The sequence below is a fragment of the Bombus impatiens genome, unplaced genomic scaffold (genome assembly GCF_000188095.3).
Source record: "Bombus impatiens unplaced genomic scaffold, BIMP_2.2 scf_0481, whole genome shotgun sequence".
Lineage (NCBI taxonomy): Eukaryota > Metazoa > Arthropoda > Insecta > Hymenoptera > Apidae > Bombus > Bombus impatiens.
In genome coordinates, this window is record NT_176900.1 from 345,740 (window position 1) to 364,026 (window position 18,287).

At 40.7% G+C, this 18,287-nt stretch overlaps 3 protein-coding genes and 1 long non-coding RNA gene across 5 annotated transcripts in view; 2 read left to right on the forward strand and 2 right to left on the reverse strand.

Annotated features, from left to right (window-relative positions):
• LOC105680975 overlaps positions 1-10,796 on the reverse strand; it is a 91,039-nt gene extending 80,243 nt beyond the window's left edge. Inside the window, exons 1-2 of the long non-coding RNA XR_001102392.3 lie at positions 10,711-10,796; positions 10,495-10,598 (exon numbers count right to left, since the gene is read on the reverse strand). This is a non-coding gene — a long non-coding RNA (uncharacterized LOC105680975). The remainder of the gene's footprint in view (positions 1-10,494; positions 10,599-10,710) is intronic.
• Positions 10,797-10,905: 109 nt separating this feature from the next.
• Positions 10,906-12,413, forward strand: LOC100744572 (splicing factor YJU2). Its single transcript, XM_003490885.4, has 3 exons — positions 10,906-11,066; positions 11,192-11,908; positions 12,013-12,413. Exons 1-3 carry the CDS (start codon positions 11,043-11,045, stop codon positions 12,334-12,336), a joined length of 1,065 nt encoding a protein of 354 aa, XP_003490933.1. The 5' UTR covers positions 10,906-11,042; the 3' UTR covers positions 12,337-12,413.
• Positions 12,414-12,574: 161 nt separating this feature from the next.
• On the reverse strand, positions 12,575-18,281 carry LOC100744451 (interaptin-like). 2 transcript variants are annotated; one of them, XM_024368838.2, is made up of 11 exons: positions 17,904-18,281; positions 17,236-17,357; positions 16,834-17,052; positions 15,795-16,651; positions 15,614-15,733; positions 15,399-15,511; positions 15,070-15,209; positions 14,799-14,917; positions 14,338-14,686; positions 13,929-14,119; positions 12,575-12,704 (listed from the first exon to the last, which is right to left on the reverse strand). In XM_024368838.2, the coding sequence occupies exons 1-11, from the start codon at positions 17,935-17,937 to the stop codon at positions 12,680-12,682; spliced, it is 2,289 nt and encodes a 762-aa protein (XP_024224606.1). In that variant the 5' UTR covers positions 17,938-18,281; the 3' UTR covers positions 12,575-12,679. The 2 variants fall into 2 exon arrangements, with proteins under 2 accessions (XP_024224606.1, XP_024224605.1); XM_024368837.2 differs by having other exon boundaries at positions 13,929-14,131; positions 17,904-18,280.
• The window catches only part of LOC100744974 (spondin-1), a 33,208-nt gene continuing 28,240 nt past the window's right edge, over positions 13,320-18,287 (forward strand). The window contains exon 1 of the mRNA XM_012387683.3: positions 13,320-13,458. The gene's annotated coding sequence lies outside the window, so the exon portion shown is untranslated. The remainder of the gene's footprint in view (positions 13,459-18,287) is intronic.

Here is an 18,287-nt window from a genome sequence, read left to right on the forward strand (position 1 = left end):
CGCGCGCGCGCGCGAGAGGGAGAGAGAGAGAGAGGGAGAGAGTCACGCGTGTGCGTGCTCGCGTGAATGACGCCTGGTACTTTTCAAAGAAGGCATCATCTTCGATGCGGTGTGCATAATCAAAAGCAGAATCCTTCGGCCGGAGAATGCCGCTTGTTCGATTAGCGGCCCGTCTTTATCGTACCTCATCGCATACCGCGACGTGTGCTATAGGAAGGCTGCCATTCACGAATGAAATCTCTCACCGACGATCTGCCAGAGATTCGAACGAGGCATCGTCGTGTCATCCGGTACTATATGCGAAACAATCGCGTGGCCTGGCCTCTTTTGTTTATAATCACCGCCTTGTGTTCTCTGACCCGTTTTTGAAATAACATCTATCGATCAAAACAATCGATCGTTAGATTAAAAAGCGAGAACCGCGTACATGTTTTCAATTGTATTCGCCAGTGTCTGTCATTTACCAGTCGCAAAGTACCTGAACACCCTCGAAACATCTTGAAAGAATGGAAATTCCATACTCTGAAAATTCTCTTTCGAAGAGAAGATCGAGGAAGAATTTTACGATCAATTCTCATTGAGAATCATAAGCAAATTATTCTAGCGTAGTGCTATAACGATTCTAGCTGAATCTAATGTTTAAACGTAGAGGGTAATGTCTTTTTAGCCTGCGGATCTGATCCGTCGTGTCAAGTAATTGAGTGGGTCTCGGTGGTTATTGATTCTTACGTTATATCTATTACTGAATTTGGATATTTCTTCTTTAAAACAAAACAAGACGAACATTCCCAAACGACAGATCCTGCGTAATTTTCAACATCTGCGAAACACCCTCTAGCCAGAACCACGATATCCTAAACAGCAAGCATACCTTTGCAACAGTTCCACCGAGACAAGCACTTTGGATAGATTTATGATACAACACCGTTAGAAGTTTCTTTTATTTTTCAAGCATACCTTCTACATCAAATCCACGTGTACGACATAATGGAATTTCCAGGGTGACCAACGATACCACGTATACGCGGAGAACGTACGATCAGGTAATACCACTTTTTCTCGAAAGTTTTTGCAAGGACGACCGTTGTGGATCATCCTTGCAACATTCCCTTTCCGATTCCCACATATATTTATTAGCTGGCGGCTATGAACTCTCTTATTCCGTGGAAAATTAACGACCAACGATCGGTACGACAGACGTGCCGTAATTTGGACCGTAAGGATGCATATAAAAAAGTTATTTTTTAACGTTAGTCGCATTGATCTATACGACGGTATCGGCGAGACATCGAATATCCTTCGATAAAATAAGAAAATAACTTCGTAACATTGGGAACGTAACACCAAACGGCGATAGAAGTTCGTCTAGGATGGAATCGGAGGTACGAGCAAAGTCTGTCGGAACAGAAGCGAGCAGGGTGAAAAACATTTTGATCGACGTTCAACCTGTTCCAGTTGAACGGCGTAGTTTACTACCTGGAAGTGGAAGAACATTTCTGATAGCGAGGTAGGATCCCTGTGGATCTAGAATAGAAACTGGACTTGGTGATTCTAGAAATCGGACGTTCACCGAAAGAATCGATCGAAAAATCGAGGAGACTGGTCTGGTTAAACCAGTTGTCTAGCCGATCGCCGGCCTTTGCGAATGCTGATTGCTGCGGAAAAATGATCAGCAAAACCGTTAAATTAAGCGATAGACTATCGTACGTCGATAAGCCGGTGCACGAATTTTGTTCGCTGATATATGAAGCGTGACAGAACTCGTACTATGCCCTGGATCTCGAAGAGCCAAATGGTAATAGAAATACCGTGGATCTCGGTTAATCCATTCCTCTTTCTCGTCCCTTTCGCCAGCAACTTTCGTCTTTCTCGTTTAGAACATGATCGGTAAATGAAGAAATCGACGCACAGGCGTTTGAACGATGACGGAGAAAAGAAAATTGTTCGAGGAAACATTCTCTTTCGATAGGCAATAAATCGATCAAGTCGAAAGAGACTATTTTACAGGTGACGGCATAAAGGAAATTCCAAGGCTCACTTGCTTGATTACTGCCGCTTTCAACACAAGTTCAACGACCTATGTTACAAGGCCATTCAAGGTCATTCATGATGACCATCACGTCAGGAAGCGATCTTGAAATTGCAATTCCAATCGACGTCTTTCGTCTGTAACGTGAGAGTACTCGAGCGCGAGACTGAATATTAAAACGTGCTTTCAACGTGACACTTTTATCGTCTTTATAAAAACCATATTTCGAACGATTCAAAGAATATCGTTGGTATTCACGGGACGTTTCGTTCGCCAGATTCACAAATAATCTATCATTTTTATATCGAATCGCCAAGTTAGAATAGAGAAGGAAGTGGTAAATATTTAATCTAATCTTTTCGCAACTTTCCACGTTGACACCGACGATGAGTTGCTTTTCGCGTGAAAAAGCAGAATCGAAAGGGAAACGCCCTAATATTGGTAAAAAAAAAACAATACCAGCCATCGCAGTCCGTTGATGGAAACGCGGAAATGTTATCGATCGATTGGACGCAAGGTCGCCGAGTTCCGACTATTAATCTAATCGCACGATCAGAGGTGTGTGTTCCGAATGCAACGGCTGTTTCGACGGTTCCGCTCGTTCGTGACAATTTAGCAACGCGGCAGGATGACACGAGCCGCCTGTGAAAAAAAAGGACCCGCGATCGTTGGCGAATCGATCGCGTCTAGCGTGTCTCGCACGAAAGGAATGGAACGAAAACTATGTCCGGTCCAGTCTGCTTTTTATTAAATGCGTATCGGATACGTACATACGAAATGTGATTTTTAATGGGTTAGAATTTGGTAGACTATTCGTTAAGCTTTTGTCTAACTTGTCACGCGTTACGTATTTGCACCTACAGCGTGCAAAGGCAATGTTTGCGCTAGATAGCAACGATCTTTTTGTTCGCACAAGGCAGCGACGCTTTTCTTACCTGAAAGAAAAGACTCGTCCCGATAAATTTCGTTTCCCTCGTAACGTAAGCAGACAACGAGCGTCGTCCCTATCTCGTAAGCGTGAAATTAATTTGTTATTATTCCAGACCTGTTACGAACGAATAAGAATCAGACCGAGGTAAATATCCACCTATATATATGGGTTAAAAACCCACCTATTTTTCGGAAACTCGACGAAGAATAAAATGGTACTGGCATCGTAACGGCGATTGCCGTTTTCCCCATAATTGATACGATAAAAGAAGAAGCTGAGCATCTCGAGGGACGATTTCCCTTATTCGGATGGAAGGAGAACGGGCGACAGTCGGACCCACGTAGGAGTCGTAAGTTCCTGAAAATCGGCCGATATCGCAAAATTGGCTTGCCTTTTTACGGCAATTACGTCAGGGCAGGACGCAGACCAGGTGGAAGTAACTCAGTTAAGCGAAAGGCACGCGCACCACTGAAAACATCGGCAAAAACCGGCCTAAGTATTTCGGTTTTTGCCAAACGCGTACGAGGAAATCGGCGGGGCGTGTTTTTGCCTGGACAACATTTCGGTACGAGGCAAAAGAACGGGCGCAGGAATTCGATAATCTCTTTACCAGGGTGTCACGTAGGTGCTGCAGTTGCTGCGGCAAGTTTTTTCGTTTATCACGTACGAATCGGGGAGGCCTTCCTCCGGCGGACCGTGGGATCAAACAGGATTTCCGACAAGCTACAGTAACCGAATACACGGCCGATCCTGTTCGAGGAGAGCTTCGCCCATTTCAACCATGGATAGCCTTCTTTTCCGATCCATTTAACCAGCGTTGGCTTAGGTTAGGCAAACCGTACACCGCACGCTGCAATATCGTGCCAAGAAGAATCGACTCGATCGAATTTTTCCAACGCCAACCCGTCGTTCGTTCAGCGTCTTTGCTAAAGGCTTAATTATCTGGCAATGGTCTAATAAAGTCTTAATTTTCCCACGTCCTATATTCGCGTGGTAACATTAACGTAATCAGTCTGTGTACTAGCGCGAAACCGTAGTACGCAGACTGTCGCCAGAGAAGCGTAGTACAATGATAAATAACGCGAAGAGCAACGTCGTTGGCCAACGGTGACAGTGGTATCGCACCGTAAAATGGATAAACTTGACATATCTCGTTACGACTGTGGAAACTAGTGCTTTTGTCTCGGTCGGAGAACAACGACAGATTCCTAATAATACGTTGAACAAGAGAAAAAGAGAGAAAGAGAGAGAGAGAGAGAGAGGGGAGTGCAGTAGAAAGAAACAAGCCAAGCAGGTAAAGAAAAGGAAAGAGAAGAAGCGCGCGTATATCGCGTATCAGGTCTCGTCAATTTGAAACGAGACCGTCGTTCGTGCGTGCTACTTTGTTTCTGCTTCGACGAAGCCTGGAGAGTACGGTCGATGGCTCGTGGCGGCGGACCATAGCGGCGAGATTAAAATTTCTCGACACCGTACGTCGATCGACAATGTATCCACGAGAGCTGAACACCAATTAAGACGTTACCTGCGCGGCTGAAACTCGATAAGGGCCAAGGAATGGTCCTCCGTGGCCATTTAGACGAGCCGCAGCCGCTGTTGTGGAACACGGGCCACGGAACTTCTTGGCCGGCTAGGAGAGGAGGAACCTTTTGCGATCAACGTAAATACTCGTATACCGACGAACGCAACCAAACGAACCAACCACGAAGACGAAGGCAAAGAACCAAGAGGAAAGAGAGAATTGGCCACTGAAGAACGGCGGTGATTCTCCGGTGTCACACATGCCGACGCTCTCTTGGAGCCAGGCCAGCTCGTGTTTCGGTTTTCGGCTTTCCGAGAAACGTTCGCAAGACCTGTCATCTTTCTCTCTCTCTCTCTTCCTCTCTCTCCCTCGCGACGTTCTTTCTTGCTCTTCTTCGTAGTTTGTCCAGACAGACATTCGCGTCTTCGTGCGCTGCACAATGAACCAGCGTGCTCTACGCTCTTACACGGCTAAGGTGATCGAGGATCGACACACCGGTGGCCTCCGCCCGCGCACCTTGGCAATAGATTCGCGCGCGCTCGTTAACGACGCGTGAAAGTTCGGAGAAGGTGAAAACGCGACAAGAGGTCCTCGTTCGTCCTATCGAAGAACTTTACAAGCAAGAATCGAGAGAAACGAGTTTGCGAATGAATCGCGACAAGTGGCAAAATTCGTCCATTCCTGAAACGTCGTTCCTTGGATAAAAAGCTTCGGAAATATGTTAAAAAGTCCGGTAGCGATGGCAAGAGCGAATCGACGAACGAATGGAGCGACGAGTCGCGATAGTGATTTAAGAAAACGTGGAAAATAAATAAAGGTATATAGGTAAAAGGGTTGAAGCAGTAGGGCAGCGTACGTTCGTTCGCGTTGAACGATAGCGTAATATCGGTATCATGCGTCGAACGTAAAAGAAAGCAAGGAAGAAGAGAGAAAGGGGAGCTCGTCTGGTGGCGCCCGCAGACGACCGTTTTTGTTCCCTTATAATTTGGCAGTAGTCAACGGTTCCTTCGCAGAAGGACAGGATGCGCGCATGCCTTGCAAGGATCGCGAAGAATTCGTTGCCGGCCTTCTCTAAGAAATTGTATCGTCTGCCTTTTAAAGTATCCATCGACATAGGATTTCTGTTCGAACGTTTATACACGATCTTGAACCGTGGAAATGTTTGGCTGGACTAAGAAATTGGCTCAACGACGGACAAACGACCCAGAGGAAATTTCTTGACTAACCGACTGCCGGGAGAAACTTTGCCAGAATGCGACACTGGATTCTACGTGAAATGTGTTTGCCTTGCGTCTACAGGGTGTCTCGTATTACTTAATCTTTCAAAGTATTTCGTCGAAGATAACATGTCTGAAAAGGAAACTTCTCACGCACAGCAATACTCTGAGTTTCTCTTACGGTGGATATAATCTAAATTTGGAAACATGGAAAATACGATCTTTGTCGCACCATATTCATTTTCGTTAATCTCGTCGCTTTCAAGCCTCTCCGGTGGCTAGAAAGGAGTCTCAGTCTCAAATACGATAGCGTTACAACCTGATAGAACAAACGTTTTTTATTCTTCTCAAGAAGCGTTCTAAACCTGTAAATATCTTAAAGCTTTATTTCGTAACACCTTGTATACGAAGCACTAAACGGCATCCGGTCTGCGATGGTAAAAATTTTCTGACGGAAATCGTATCCATGGCAAACTGTCGCAACTTGAAAATCGCGTTAAAGGAAGCCAATGAGCATTCCAAGGATCGTATCGGTCCCTTTCGATCGGTTCTGAATTAAAGAAGAAGAAGCAGAGAAAAACGAGGAGAAATTTGGCGATGAAAAGTTCGCAGCGACCGTTGAAAGAAAGCTGCGCTCGGTGTGTCGTGGCGCGCATAACAATGTGCGGCATACCACGATTTGCGGTTGCGAGGGGATAAAAGTGCGGTGCAAAACACTTCTGAGAAAAATTCTGGCAAAGCTTCTTCGGCAGCGCAACGCCACTCCTTTTCTTATCGAGGATGTTTTTGTGAAACGCGGAACGTGAGACGTTTGAACTTGAGAGAAAAAAAAAAAAAAGGACAAGGGAAAAACAAAGGAGAAAGGGAAACAAGCGGTTGCTTCGCACAACCGATTCAATTCGATTCGGGGAAACTCGAATTTAGATTAGGTTTTGGTATTCGCCGAACATCGTCCTTTATGCGCGCGTCTCTCTTTTCGAATACCACTGTAGAAGAAACTAAAAAATGCCTATCGAGTTCAACATTTTTAATAGAAACGTTAAGGTTAAATTCGCTAATTTCAATTTCAAATTAATATTTGCATATTCAAATCAAAAATTTTTAATAAGTCGTAAAGATGAACTAAACGGAATATTTGAAATATTTATTACGCTATTCTAATATCGTAATATACTGAAACGTAATCGATATGTTTTAGAAAGTATATTGTATCTACGTTGTACGAAAATTGTATTCAAAGATGGTCGCACGTTGCTAGTTTCGCAGCAGAGTTATGGCAATTTATTCTCGCTTTTAATTTCATCAGGCGTGACATCATTGTGATAAAATCAGACATTAAAAATACGTTGGCTTCTTGCACTGACAATGAGCAAGCAACGCGGAATTACGTCATTCCGAGTTGTAGTAAACGTGCGTAGCGGTAATCCGTAACAATAGTACACGATGGCCTTCGTGATAGCCGCGTCGTTTATGGGGGCATCTTTGGTTTTGACGGTGTATAAAAAGAAAAAACTTTGATTTTTTGATCACGCGTAAACTCGAAACGTCGTACACTCAAAAACAATACCGTGCAGCTACGTTTCAACGCGTTCTGTTAGCCAAAGCCAATAACGAAATTTAAAGTTCGATCCAGTTGAGTCGCGAGTCCGTCGTACCCTCGTTATATTCTTAACCATCTACAAATACAGTTTCATCTTTAAAAAGTAAACAGATAGATATTTTCTCGTCGATGTTTCAACGGACACGATTCCCTCGAGACCCTCCTGGCTACTGTCTCCCGCCATTCTTCTCGTCTCATCTTCTTTCTCCCGTCTTCGTTTTTTTCCCCCGTTCCTTTATTAAGTCTTTTTATAAGAGAAAGTACGAAACCGTGCATAAAATGAGCACCGCTGACTGCTAACAGCATCTACACTCCATGAATGGAACGGCTTCCAGGAATAGTACAGCCCACTCAAAAATGTCGAGATGCCAAGGCACAGAGGAACGATGACCAGCAACATGTTGCACGAAAAACGATTAATTAAGATTTCTCCCTCGTTAAGCTGGAAATTACTCGCGCCCCTAAATGTTGCATTTATTTAGTCTATCTTATTCATCATCGTGACACGTGTAATCTAGGGTTCAGAGCCGCTTTAACCCCTTCGCTACGAAGGCTGCGATGCAATTTACGGTGATTGTGTTGCATCGTGACCGAGGGAAATAAAAGTTGTCTGGCCCCGTGTTGCCTCCTACCACTAATTTCTAAGCGGTTGATCTAAGCGGATTACAGCTTGCGTCTATGAACGCGAACATTAAGAAAATTACCGTGAACTGAGAAATATATTCTAATAGATTTATGAACAGCTAATGTTTCAGTCGTCCGAATGTTAACCCAGACTGGATAACGGCGAACCGATGTATGATAAAACGAAGGACAATGACGCCTACAATGGAACTTCCTGATTCTAATTTCGTTTCGTCTCTAACACGTACGCTATTCGCTGCGTTGTACAGATATAGCATGGGGCTAACGTACAAAAGTTCCGGCAACAATTTTGCATTCTTTGCTTCATACGCGATTATAATTATCTCGTGCTTCGATAAATTTTTAAAGCAACAAGTAGATTTTCTCTTTCGTATCCGGTTTACTCGTATTTTATTCCTCTGTGGTAAATTAATTACGGAATAACAACACGAAATAACGTATTGTTATTTCGCTGTTATCCTTATGAATGGATTCTCGATAAATGTTCAGTTACGTCGACACGAATATTATAAAGAAAAATTAGTCCGAACATACCGAATACGAGATTTCCCGACTTTCGAAGTACCCAATTAATCGGTACTCGCGATACCATTGTCTGTATTTGTTTGCGCTTAAAAAATTTTGATACAGAATGTGCCAACTTATGGACCACCCAAAGAAAGAGAGAGAGAGAGATCGATCGATCACAGATATCTTTGTACATTAGATCGCGATTTCTCCTTAAAATATTTTATATAAACGTGAAAGTACAAAACCGTGTTGCCTGTTTCGTTTTTTTATGAAAAGATTCCACAAACGAATTTATAGATTTTTAGAATTATTTCCTAAAATCTGACTACCATTTTTTTCTTCTACATTTGTTGCGTAACTTCCATAACGTTGCTTCGAACAGTATCTTTTATACGAAACTGAAATATTTAATTACTTTTTTAGAAGCTAGTAAATGTCGGCGTAACTCTGGGACAAAAGTAGGTTAAAACATTTAAACTGATTCGAAGGTCGAAACATCGTAGAAATTTATAGCATCATACGAAAGAGTTATAATTTTTGTTTGTTCGAAGACTAACTTCCAAGGTTGCGAAATTCCAAAAGTCTTAGATTTCTAGATCAAGGATAGCCGTTACCTCTGTTTCATATCTCGGCATAAACTGAACTTTTATGACTTTAAATCCTTAATTATACTATGAGAGAAAGTTCAATATCCATTTACCTTATCGTGAAACAACAGTTAAACCTTACATTCGAACCTACGTTTACAAAATATATATAGAATTCTAAAATCTTTGATTAAAATATAAATTTCTGTACGTAGCGAGGTTATACCTAAAGGGTTATACCCACTGGCAAAGCTACCGATATAAGGATCATCTGCGATTATCTTAAAAGTTCATGGTAGCGCTATGAATGAAGAAATAAACGATAAAATATCTAGTTTCTAGATATACCAAGGCAATATCTACAGTTCTGTACTCAGAATGGCGATAAAAAAGGATCATATCGCCGGCAAAACAAAAAGCCCAAAAGTGCAAACCGCAAAACTTCGGTAGCTAAAGTCGTGGTAGACCATGAAGAGTCAAGTCCAGGAGGAATCCCCATGAAAGTCCCATGAAAGGAGAACACGTATACACAGGCGTAACAGATTTTAAAACGTCGTGGTCCCGGTAATGTATTCATAAACGTACCTTTGCCGTCCCACAAAAGGAACGCAGGATAGTGGTGTGTCTTTAAGGCTGTTCTTCTTTTTCTTTTCCCCTTTTTTTTTTCTCGTTTCCTTTGCGCAAAGATTCTTGTTTGCCCGTTTTACGCGCTCGACTGACCCAAGTCATGTACCCATGACCTTGCGTTTAGCTGAATAACCTTTATACGCGTACGATGCCGAATTGAATCCAGTTCCACGAAGTAAAACGGGCCTACTCGTCTCTTCTGTACGCTCGCTTTCATCGTTCGGTCAAATGCCCGCATTATATTCACGGATATTAAATTCACGTTAGAGAGAAGAAACCAAGGGAAACATCCGAGAAGGTCTTCTCGCCGATTTTAATTCGTCCCGCGTGAAACGAATTCCGCTAGCTAGAGTATTCTACAATGGTCAGCTAATCGCTGTGATACCAGTCATCGTTTATTGCTCGTCGTGAACGTGGAATTTAGTCGGTGTCGAGTACTTGGTTCTTAGATTATAAGACCATGTAACGATAGCTGTACTTTGTAGGATATTAGTGTAATAGTTTGTCATAAAGATGGCTACATGTCTTATTTTGTAATAAATTGTATATAAAATAACATTATAAGTAGCAAAAACGGGAACGATTAGATTTCGTTGAACGTTAGCTACTTCGTACTAAATTTCATAGTTCGATCATTCCAGAAACGGTTATACCGAGATTTGAATTTCCGCCATTTTGGTTCTCGTTTCATACTCAAAAGTGGAATAGTAAAAATAGTATAAACTACGATCTAAAGGTTGAAATGTTACGAAAACTTTCCTACTTTTTCTATTTAACAATCGTAATGACTATGAGCCAAGTAAACGAAAAGACTAAAAAAGTCACTCACCAAGCAGAATCCGTTGAACGTTGAGGTTTGGATGCTGCGATGTAGCCTCATTTTTATACAGCTTCAACACACGCTTCCTGATAATGTGATACACCTGTCAATCACTGAAAAATATGAAGTAAGAACTATTCAAAGGTTCGCTAACTCTTATTACGTGCAATAGGAGTCTTTGATGCAATGATTTTTAATGATTCTTAATGATTCTTTCTTACATACCTATGTTCAACGCTTCTCTCCACCACAAGAACTAATGACGCTTAAACTTCAAAAAACACAATGGCGGAATTAACGAATAATCGCGCGCGCAGTTTATATATTTCATATTTGCAAGCAATTAAATATCACGTGTACCAACGTTGGAGTATTAAAACTAATATAGAATGCGTAGATTTCCATAAGCAAGGGTGGCAGCACTGAATAGTGTACTTTAGTTGCAAGTAGTTTACAGCAAAGATAACCTAAAGTATATTTATGTTGTATAACTACCTATTTATTTGTGTCCTATAATATATTTTGTGTTAATAATCTTATTGCATTAAACCAGAAACATGTCGGAGCGTAAAGTTTTAAACGTAAGTAAAATTTCACAAATAATTGCATTAAATTAAACGACGATACGTTTATATTATTGTGTAGATTGATTATATATATTAACATGCATTAATTTATTACATTAATCATAATCTTTATATTTTAGAAATATTATCCGCCGGATTTTGATCCGTCAAAAATCCCTCGTATGAAATTAGCCCGAAATAGACAATATACAGTTCGTTTGATGGCTCCTTTCAATATGAGATGCAAAACTTGCGGTGAATACATTTACAAAGGAAAAAAATTTAATGCTCGTAAAGAAGATGTCGAAGGTGATGATTATTTAGGAATACGAATTTACAGGTTTTACATAAAATGTACTAGATGCCTGCAAGAAATAAGTTTTAAAACAGATCCCAAGAATACGGATTATGAGATTGAAGCGGGTGCAACCAGAAATTTTATGGCCTTAAAGTTAGCGGAAGAACAAGCGCAGAGAGAGGAAGATGAAGAAAAAGAGGAAGAAGCTACCAATCCGATGAAACTCTTAGAGAAGAGAACATTGCAATCGAAACAAGAATTGGAATTGTTAGAATCTTTAGAGGAATTGAAAGACTTGAATCGTAGACAACAAACTATCGATTATGATCAAATGTTAGAACAATTTGATACAGATGCAGCCAAGCAAAGAACAGAGAAAGAGCAAGAAGAATATGACGAAGAGTGTGTTAAAGCGATATTTGGTAAAAAAATTGTTGTAGAAGAAGAAATTGTGGAATTAGATGAGAGCGAAAGCAGTGAACCAGCAAAAAAGGTAATGAAAAGAAGTAAAAGTAAAACTGAAAATAATAAGTTTCAATCTACAACAGACGAAGAAAAGGTAAATACTTACTTTATTTCTTTATCTTTGGTTAATTAATTGTAGTTTTTAAGTATTTATAAAAACTATAAAGCGTTTTTTATTTTTTTCCTTTTTTTTTGAAGCCTAAGGAAACTCAAAGAATAAAACCATCTGAAACATCATTGTGGTCTGAAAGTACACCGTCATCGTCAAATAGAAAAAGTTTGCTAGGCATAGTTAAAAGAAAAACAAATTTAGTAAATACCAAAGTAAATTCAAACGCCGTAGTTGCCAGTACCGATAAGGAAGATACGCAAACTGTGGCAAGAAAAGAAACTGACGCTTCTACGGAAGAAAGTAAAAATCCAAACAAAAATACGTCTGAAAGTATGCATAAGCCGACGAGCAATAATGGTCTGTCTTTACTGGGTGCATATTCTGGCAGCAGTGATAATGACAGTGATTAACATAACGTTTGATAAATTGTACGCATAATTTAATTTTATTAATTTTATTATAAAATAAAGTATACATATAAAATGTACAGAGAAAAATATATAAATAAGCCTCGTCGATTACAGTAATATAAATCAAAATACATATACTCAATTTACACGCCTCTTCTCAAAAATATTGCCAACAATCTACGATTCGATTAATCGTGTCGAATATCGAATCAAAAAGATCTTGCAAACGATGTAAAGTGCCGCTTACCAAAGACTTAATGTTTAATAACATAAAATAATCTCTTTGACAAAGAGATCGACCAAAGATGGAGATCATTTACGTTGACGATGATTAGAAAGTTCCTTACAGGATGCCGAAGCCCTTACCCCTAAAACATAGAAAAATAAAATCGGTCAGAGAGTTGAAGAAATTAGAAATCGGTCTGTTTCAAAGGCTAGGCACTCTGTAAGGAACTTTTGTATCGACGATATAACATTGAAAATTCGGTAGCAGGGAGTACCTAGCCTATTAAATCAGACCTTATTAATACAACGTACAAATTTATTTACAACGTACTTTACTAATGGTTCCCATGTCAAACTATGATTAAAGGTTGTATATGAATTTTTATTATTCATAAGTAGAAATTTTTATTTTTTATACTAATAACGACTGCAAATGTTATTTATAGCCATTAAGTAACAAACTTATTGTAATATTTTCAGAAAATTTAATTGAATTACGTTCAATGCATTATTTGCATCAGCTGTCTACTGCATCAGTTTTGTGTATAAAATAATTCAAGAGAATTGCGTATGTGAGATTTAATAACACCACAAAACCAAGCCATTTATTCCTACGTTGATGAAACACATCCTACAAAATTGCAACAAGATATTGTACGTGTTGAACATCAACAGTCTCTTAACAAAGGAAGCTATGTACAGTAGTTTACAAGGCGACACCATGAGGCACGGTCTTATTTACCAGCGGCGACCGAGCACGATGATGAAGATGACGATATTGATGATAATCTCTCTGATAAGGATTTTGCGACTCCCTGCTACTATCATTCACATTATCAAACTCTTCGTCCAAATTGTACATCTCGGAAGTATACCTTCTATTTTTATCCATCGAAGGTAAGTCATAAAAATATCGATCATTTTGGAAGTCGCGAGTATTTATCGAATCTTGCGTTATTTTGTGACTAGACACGTTCGTCAACCAGTTACGAAAAGATTCGTTAGTATTGTCAGTAGAATCGTTTTTGTTTGACCAAAGTTGATTGTTCTCTGCGGATGTTTCTTGGCGACAACGTTCACAAATGTAAGGTTGATCCTCGTCGGAGGATGTCTGTCGCTGTATATAGTCTCGGTAATCGTGTAACTGTCGATGATCAGTTTGCGAAGTACTCGCATCATGTAAAAATTCTGACCTAGTATCGACCAAATCGTGTTGATTTCGATGCAAGAAAGAATGCAAGTTGAACGAATCTTGTGAAAAAATTTGATCAGAGTCGCTAAGATTCTCCTGATTATCTGTAGATAATCTATCTCGTTCATTTTCCATGTCAAACTGTATGCAAGATGACGACTGTCCTCTAACGTACCGCTGTTCCTTATTCCTTTGCAAAGCCAGTTCTAGTTGAGCAATACGATTCTCTAAACGCGTACGTTGAGCTTGAGCTCGATCTTGGTGGTCCTCCATTAGCTTCACCATCTTCTCCAGACGCATAATCTGTAACTGCTTGTTTTCCAAAGTCGTATACAATCCCTGGATTGCCTCCGTTTTGGCAGCTACCTGTTTGTGAATCTGGTTAGACAAAAATATGTCAGTTTCTTCGAACAGTTCTATTCTTCTGACACTGATATAAAGAATTTTTAACTACGAGTTGTAACGATTATAACGATATTTAAAAATATGTATATTCTAAACTTTAACTGTTAAAAGGTGTTAGAGAGTAGTCCGAATCTACCATAAATCCGGAAAGGAATTAAATAGGAATGATATTTGGTTACCTGCTCAAGATATTCATTGTTCTCATCGTTAGTCGATAATTCTCCATTCTCCTGTTGTGCCTTCCCTTTCAAGATATCAAGCAACTCGTCTCTGACTTTAAGAAACTTGCTCTGCTCACGCATCACACGGTCACGTTGCTCCAACTCCAATTGCTTCTGAGTCAATACAGTTTCTAGCTCCTCCTTTTGCTGAATTACTTCTGCTAAATTGTTGCGAAGATCGGAGACCTGTTGTTGAAGCTCAATCGCATGAGCGCTTAACCCAGCTTTTCCACCCTCCATGGACTGAGAATGCAGCCGCGTTTGAATCTCCATCAACTGCCTTTCTAAGATCCCATTTTTTTCTTGGCTAAATCGCCCCATGAAAATTCGGAAAGTGCATTATTCGAAAAGCTTTAGTACATAAGGATTTAGAAAAGTAATTCTTGATACTTTCGTGCATTACCGATAGAACAACTTACGCGTTTTTTGCAACCTTTTTCAGTTCCGAATACTGCATCGTCAGCTTCTGGACTTCGTTGGATTTGAACACTAATTCCGCAGCCAATTTCTCCCTCGAATCTTCCTCCTCCTCGCGACACTAGCTCACGAGAACAGAAGAAAGCGAAACAATTAGAAATTACCACCCTCTCTTCGATCAGGGTAAAAGAGTGTCTAACAAATGATTGAGATTGAATCGAGTAGTTCTTAGGACTTATACGAGGACATGTCCCGAAAGTAGTGCAAACTAACGGCCGCTTGATGCATCACTGCAATGATTTCCTCTTTCTCTTGCTGCAGCTGCAACATCATCTGCCTCTGCGCCTCCAATTCGTTTCTGGTTGCCTGCAACTCGTTGAACAGGCGTACTTCGTTCTCTGTATGACTACCCTCTGATAAGTAGAACGAAACACCCATTAAAATTTTATTTTAACGCAAACATTACACTTTTCTCTCGATGCGACTAAGAGATATTTTTTAAATATTAATCTAACGGAGCCAAGCAAATTCACGGATATTTTCCTGTTATTTTTCTTTTTTTTTTTTTTTGTTGGAAAGTTGTTATGTCCAGGTTTTTGTACCTGTAATAGCGAACTCTTTATTCTTCTCCGCAAGCTCGCATAATTGTTTGCTCTTCTCCTCGAGATTCTTGTATCGTTCCTCTAATTCTGTGAACGCGTCTTTTACTTGTTGCCTATTTTAAATATCAAATTGTTTTATTCTTTTGGACTTAAAAAACCATCCCCTCGTTATAATAGCCGCATTCTTCATAATCAAAAACGTTCTTTTCTTATACCTTTTCTCCTTTTCGATCCCAAGATCAGTAGTAACCGCTTTCAGCCTTTCGGATAGCTCCTTGATCGTATTTATCGCTTCGTTTTCCTTGCTATTCATCTTCTCTTTAAGCTCCACCAACCTAAAGCAGACCAAGTTAAGAAGAGAGGAAAAAGGAACTTCAGAAAAGCAGGAAAAACAACCGTGCTTCGAAGCTATCCCTCTGCTTCTCCACCTTAGCGACCAGATCTTCGCTGTTCCTCATCGTCTTCTGCATGTCTTTCATTCTACCCTCTATCGCCAAATCCTTTTGCTTCATTTGACCTTCTATGGTCTTCACGTTGCCCTGCAGCTGCTGAATCTTATCCTTATCGTTTGCCATGTGCGTCTCCATCTCCCTGATCTTCGTACGTGCTTTCTGCAATTGCGTCTCGGTCTGTCGAAGGCGTTCTTTGTTTTGGTTATTCTTCTCTTTTTCCGTCTGCAGCTCCTCCATCGTAGCATTTAATTGCGTTTGCAGTTCTCTCTGCGCTTCCGCCGCGTTCGTCTCCTTTATCTTCGCCCTGGAATGCTCGTACTCGTCGATTAGATGCTGCACGTTCCTCGTTAACTCGGCGATCGACTTCTCCTCGATCTCCTGTATTTCGTTCATATGCGACCTAAGAGCGTCGTAATCTCTTTGGTGAATCTCGAGCTGCATGGTCACTTCCGAGTTCGTGTGATCCGGGTCGTTCCCTTCTGAGCTGGCTTTGATCAGTTGCGACGTCACGAAAGCCACGAAAATCGACTGTTTGTCCAACAGCTCCTGGCAAAGGTTCCGCAACTTCTTCGGGATCTCCCGTAATCGATCCTCCAAGGATTCGAGCATTTCTTTGCCGACGGAGAGTTTCTCGGCGTGAACGTTTGCTGCCTCGTTGCAACTTGTTTCAGTTGCTGGAAAATGTTTGCTCGATCCAACCTCCAGTTTCAGAGTTTCTACTTTGCCCGGATCTTTGGCACCACTGGTGATTAGTTTCTCACGCAGTTGAGACATCTCGTTGTACAGATCTTGCGCGGTTTTCTGTGGAAATTTCAATTCGCGTTAAATCTTTTGACTGAAAAATTATGACAGTCTCTGGATTATACGATCAGAGAATATTTTGAAGACATTCTAATTTTTAAGAATATGGATTTTTTCGTAACAGCAGAGGATCACGCTTCGAATGCGCGAATATTCGTGATAGATCATTTCTAAATAATTACCTGTTTGTCAGTCAACTCCTTCTTTAGTAGCAAGTAACGTTTCTTTTTCACTGCATATTGATTTTCGGGTCTAAGCGTCGATCCAGCTGGCAGACTGGATGTGGGCCTCTTGTGCGAAATTGGACTGACTGATGATTTTCCTGGCGAACGTCGAGCGGAATTACTGAGCGATTTATTACTGGTGGAAGCATCTTCCGTGGTATTACTTGTGGAATCTCCCTGAAATTGCAATTATATCTTTCATTATACGTCGACATTGAACTTTTAATCTGTCGTTTAATATGTCGTTAAGATACTTTAAACTACAAATTTTCAAAATTATCTACAATATTTCATTGTTAAACGAATTGCTTCAAGCAATATTTTTCTAAAGATATTTGTAGAATTGCGGTAAATACGAACAGCAATCGAACTACGTCCTGACTGACTGGTCAGAGTTCTATTTTTTTGAGCTGCGGAGTTACACCTAGTCCCTGCGCTTGACATCGCACTTTTTTCTATAGCGCCTCTTGACTCTTCGTTTTCTAAATTTTCAAACAAACATCTTTAATTCGGGCGACTTGCAATTACGGGCACGATAATAACAGACAATGATAGAACGAATTCGTCGATTTATTTTTCGCTGAAGGAAAAGAGAAAACCGAGAATCTTAATCGGATGGATGTAGAAAAGTTATTTTATAGTAACTTAGGTATCTTAACCGCCGTTTAAACGAAGACACACATCACAAATACAGTCATTTATCCGTAGTTGCGATGCAACTGCGATTCAGTCACGTCTTAATCGTATAATCTCTTATTCGATCGCGAGTCGAATTATTCCCTTCAAATATTCATCGCGTGAATCGCTTAATTATCAGCGTTCCACATTTACACAAGCGCGAATCCCTTCTTTTCTCTCCAACCAAGCTGTTATCACAATCAAACGAAAACGAAGGAAAAACGACGAAATATATTAAAAATCGCAATGAACGACGGAATGTGATAAGAAGAGAGCTAAAAATATTTTGCTGGAAGGAAAGGAAGAAAAATTTGTCGCGATTTAAGAAACGACGAAATCGCGTGGGAAACCTGACGGTTGGTGCGACGTAATCGATTGGCTCATTATCGTTGTCGATGGCTCGGCGTCGGTTGGACACGGTCCGGGTTTCGATGTCTACGACACGTGGGCAAATTTGCGGCGTTCTCGGAGATGTGGTCGGGTTTCGATTTCATGTTCCTGCCGGTTGAAAGGCAGCGATGTCTCACGACCGTCCACTCGTTTAAGACAGTCGACGACTTCGCGACATTGAACACCGTCACCGTACGTTTCCTCTGGCAAGCGGATCGTACAATTTACAGATAATTCTCGCGGTTTAAACCATCGTTTGGCATAATCGACACGCGGCACGCCGGACGCTTCGGTTGTCGGGTTACGTTCCACCCTGGGACTTTCGTCGAGATATCACACGATGA

Excerpts from the sequence above, each read along its gene's own strand:
- LOC100744572 (XM_003490885.4), top strand. The coding sequence starts at position 11,043 with ATGTCGGAGCGTAAAGTTTTAAAC. Across the intron at positions 11,067-11,191 it reads CGGAGCGTAAAGTTTTAAAC|AAATATTATCCGCCGGATTT; the intron begins GTAAGTAAAATT and ends TTTATATTTTAG. Across the intron at positions 11,909-12,012 it reads CTACAACAGACGAAGAAAAG|CCTAAGGAAACTCAAAGAAT; the intron begins GTAAATACTTAC and ends TTTTTTTTGAAG.
- LOC100744451 (XM_024368837.2), bottom strand. The coding sequence starts at position 17,937 with ATGAGCCAATCGATTACGTCGCACCAACCGTCAG. Across the intron at positions 14,918-15,069 it reads CAGTGATGCATCAAGCGGCC|TGTCGCGAGGAGGAGGAAGA; the intron begins GTTAGTTTGCAC and ends CTCGTGAGCTAG. Across the intron at positions 12,705-13,928 it reads CAAAGGAATAAGGAACAGCG|GGGTAAGGGCTTCGGCATCC; the intron begins GTACGTTAGAGG and ends TCTATGTTTTAG.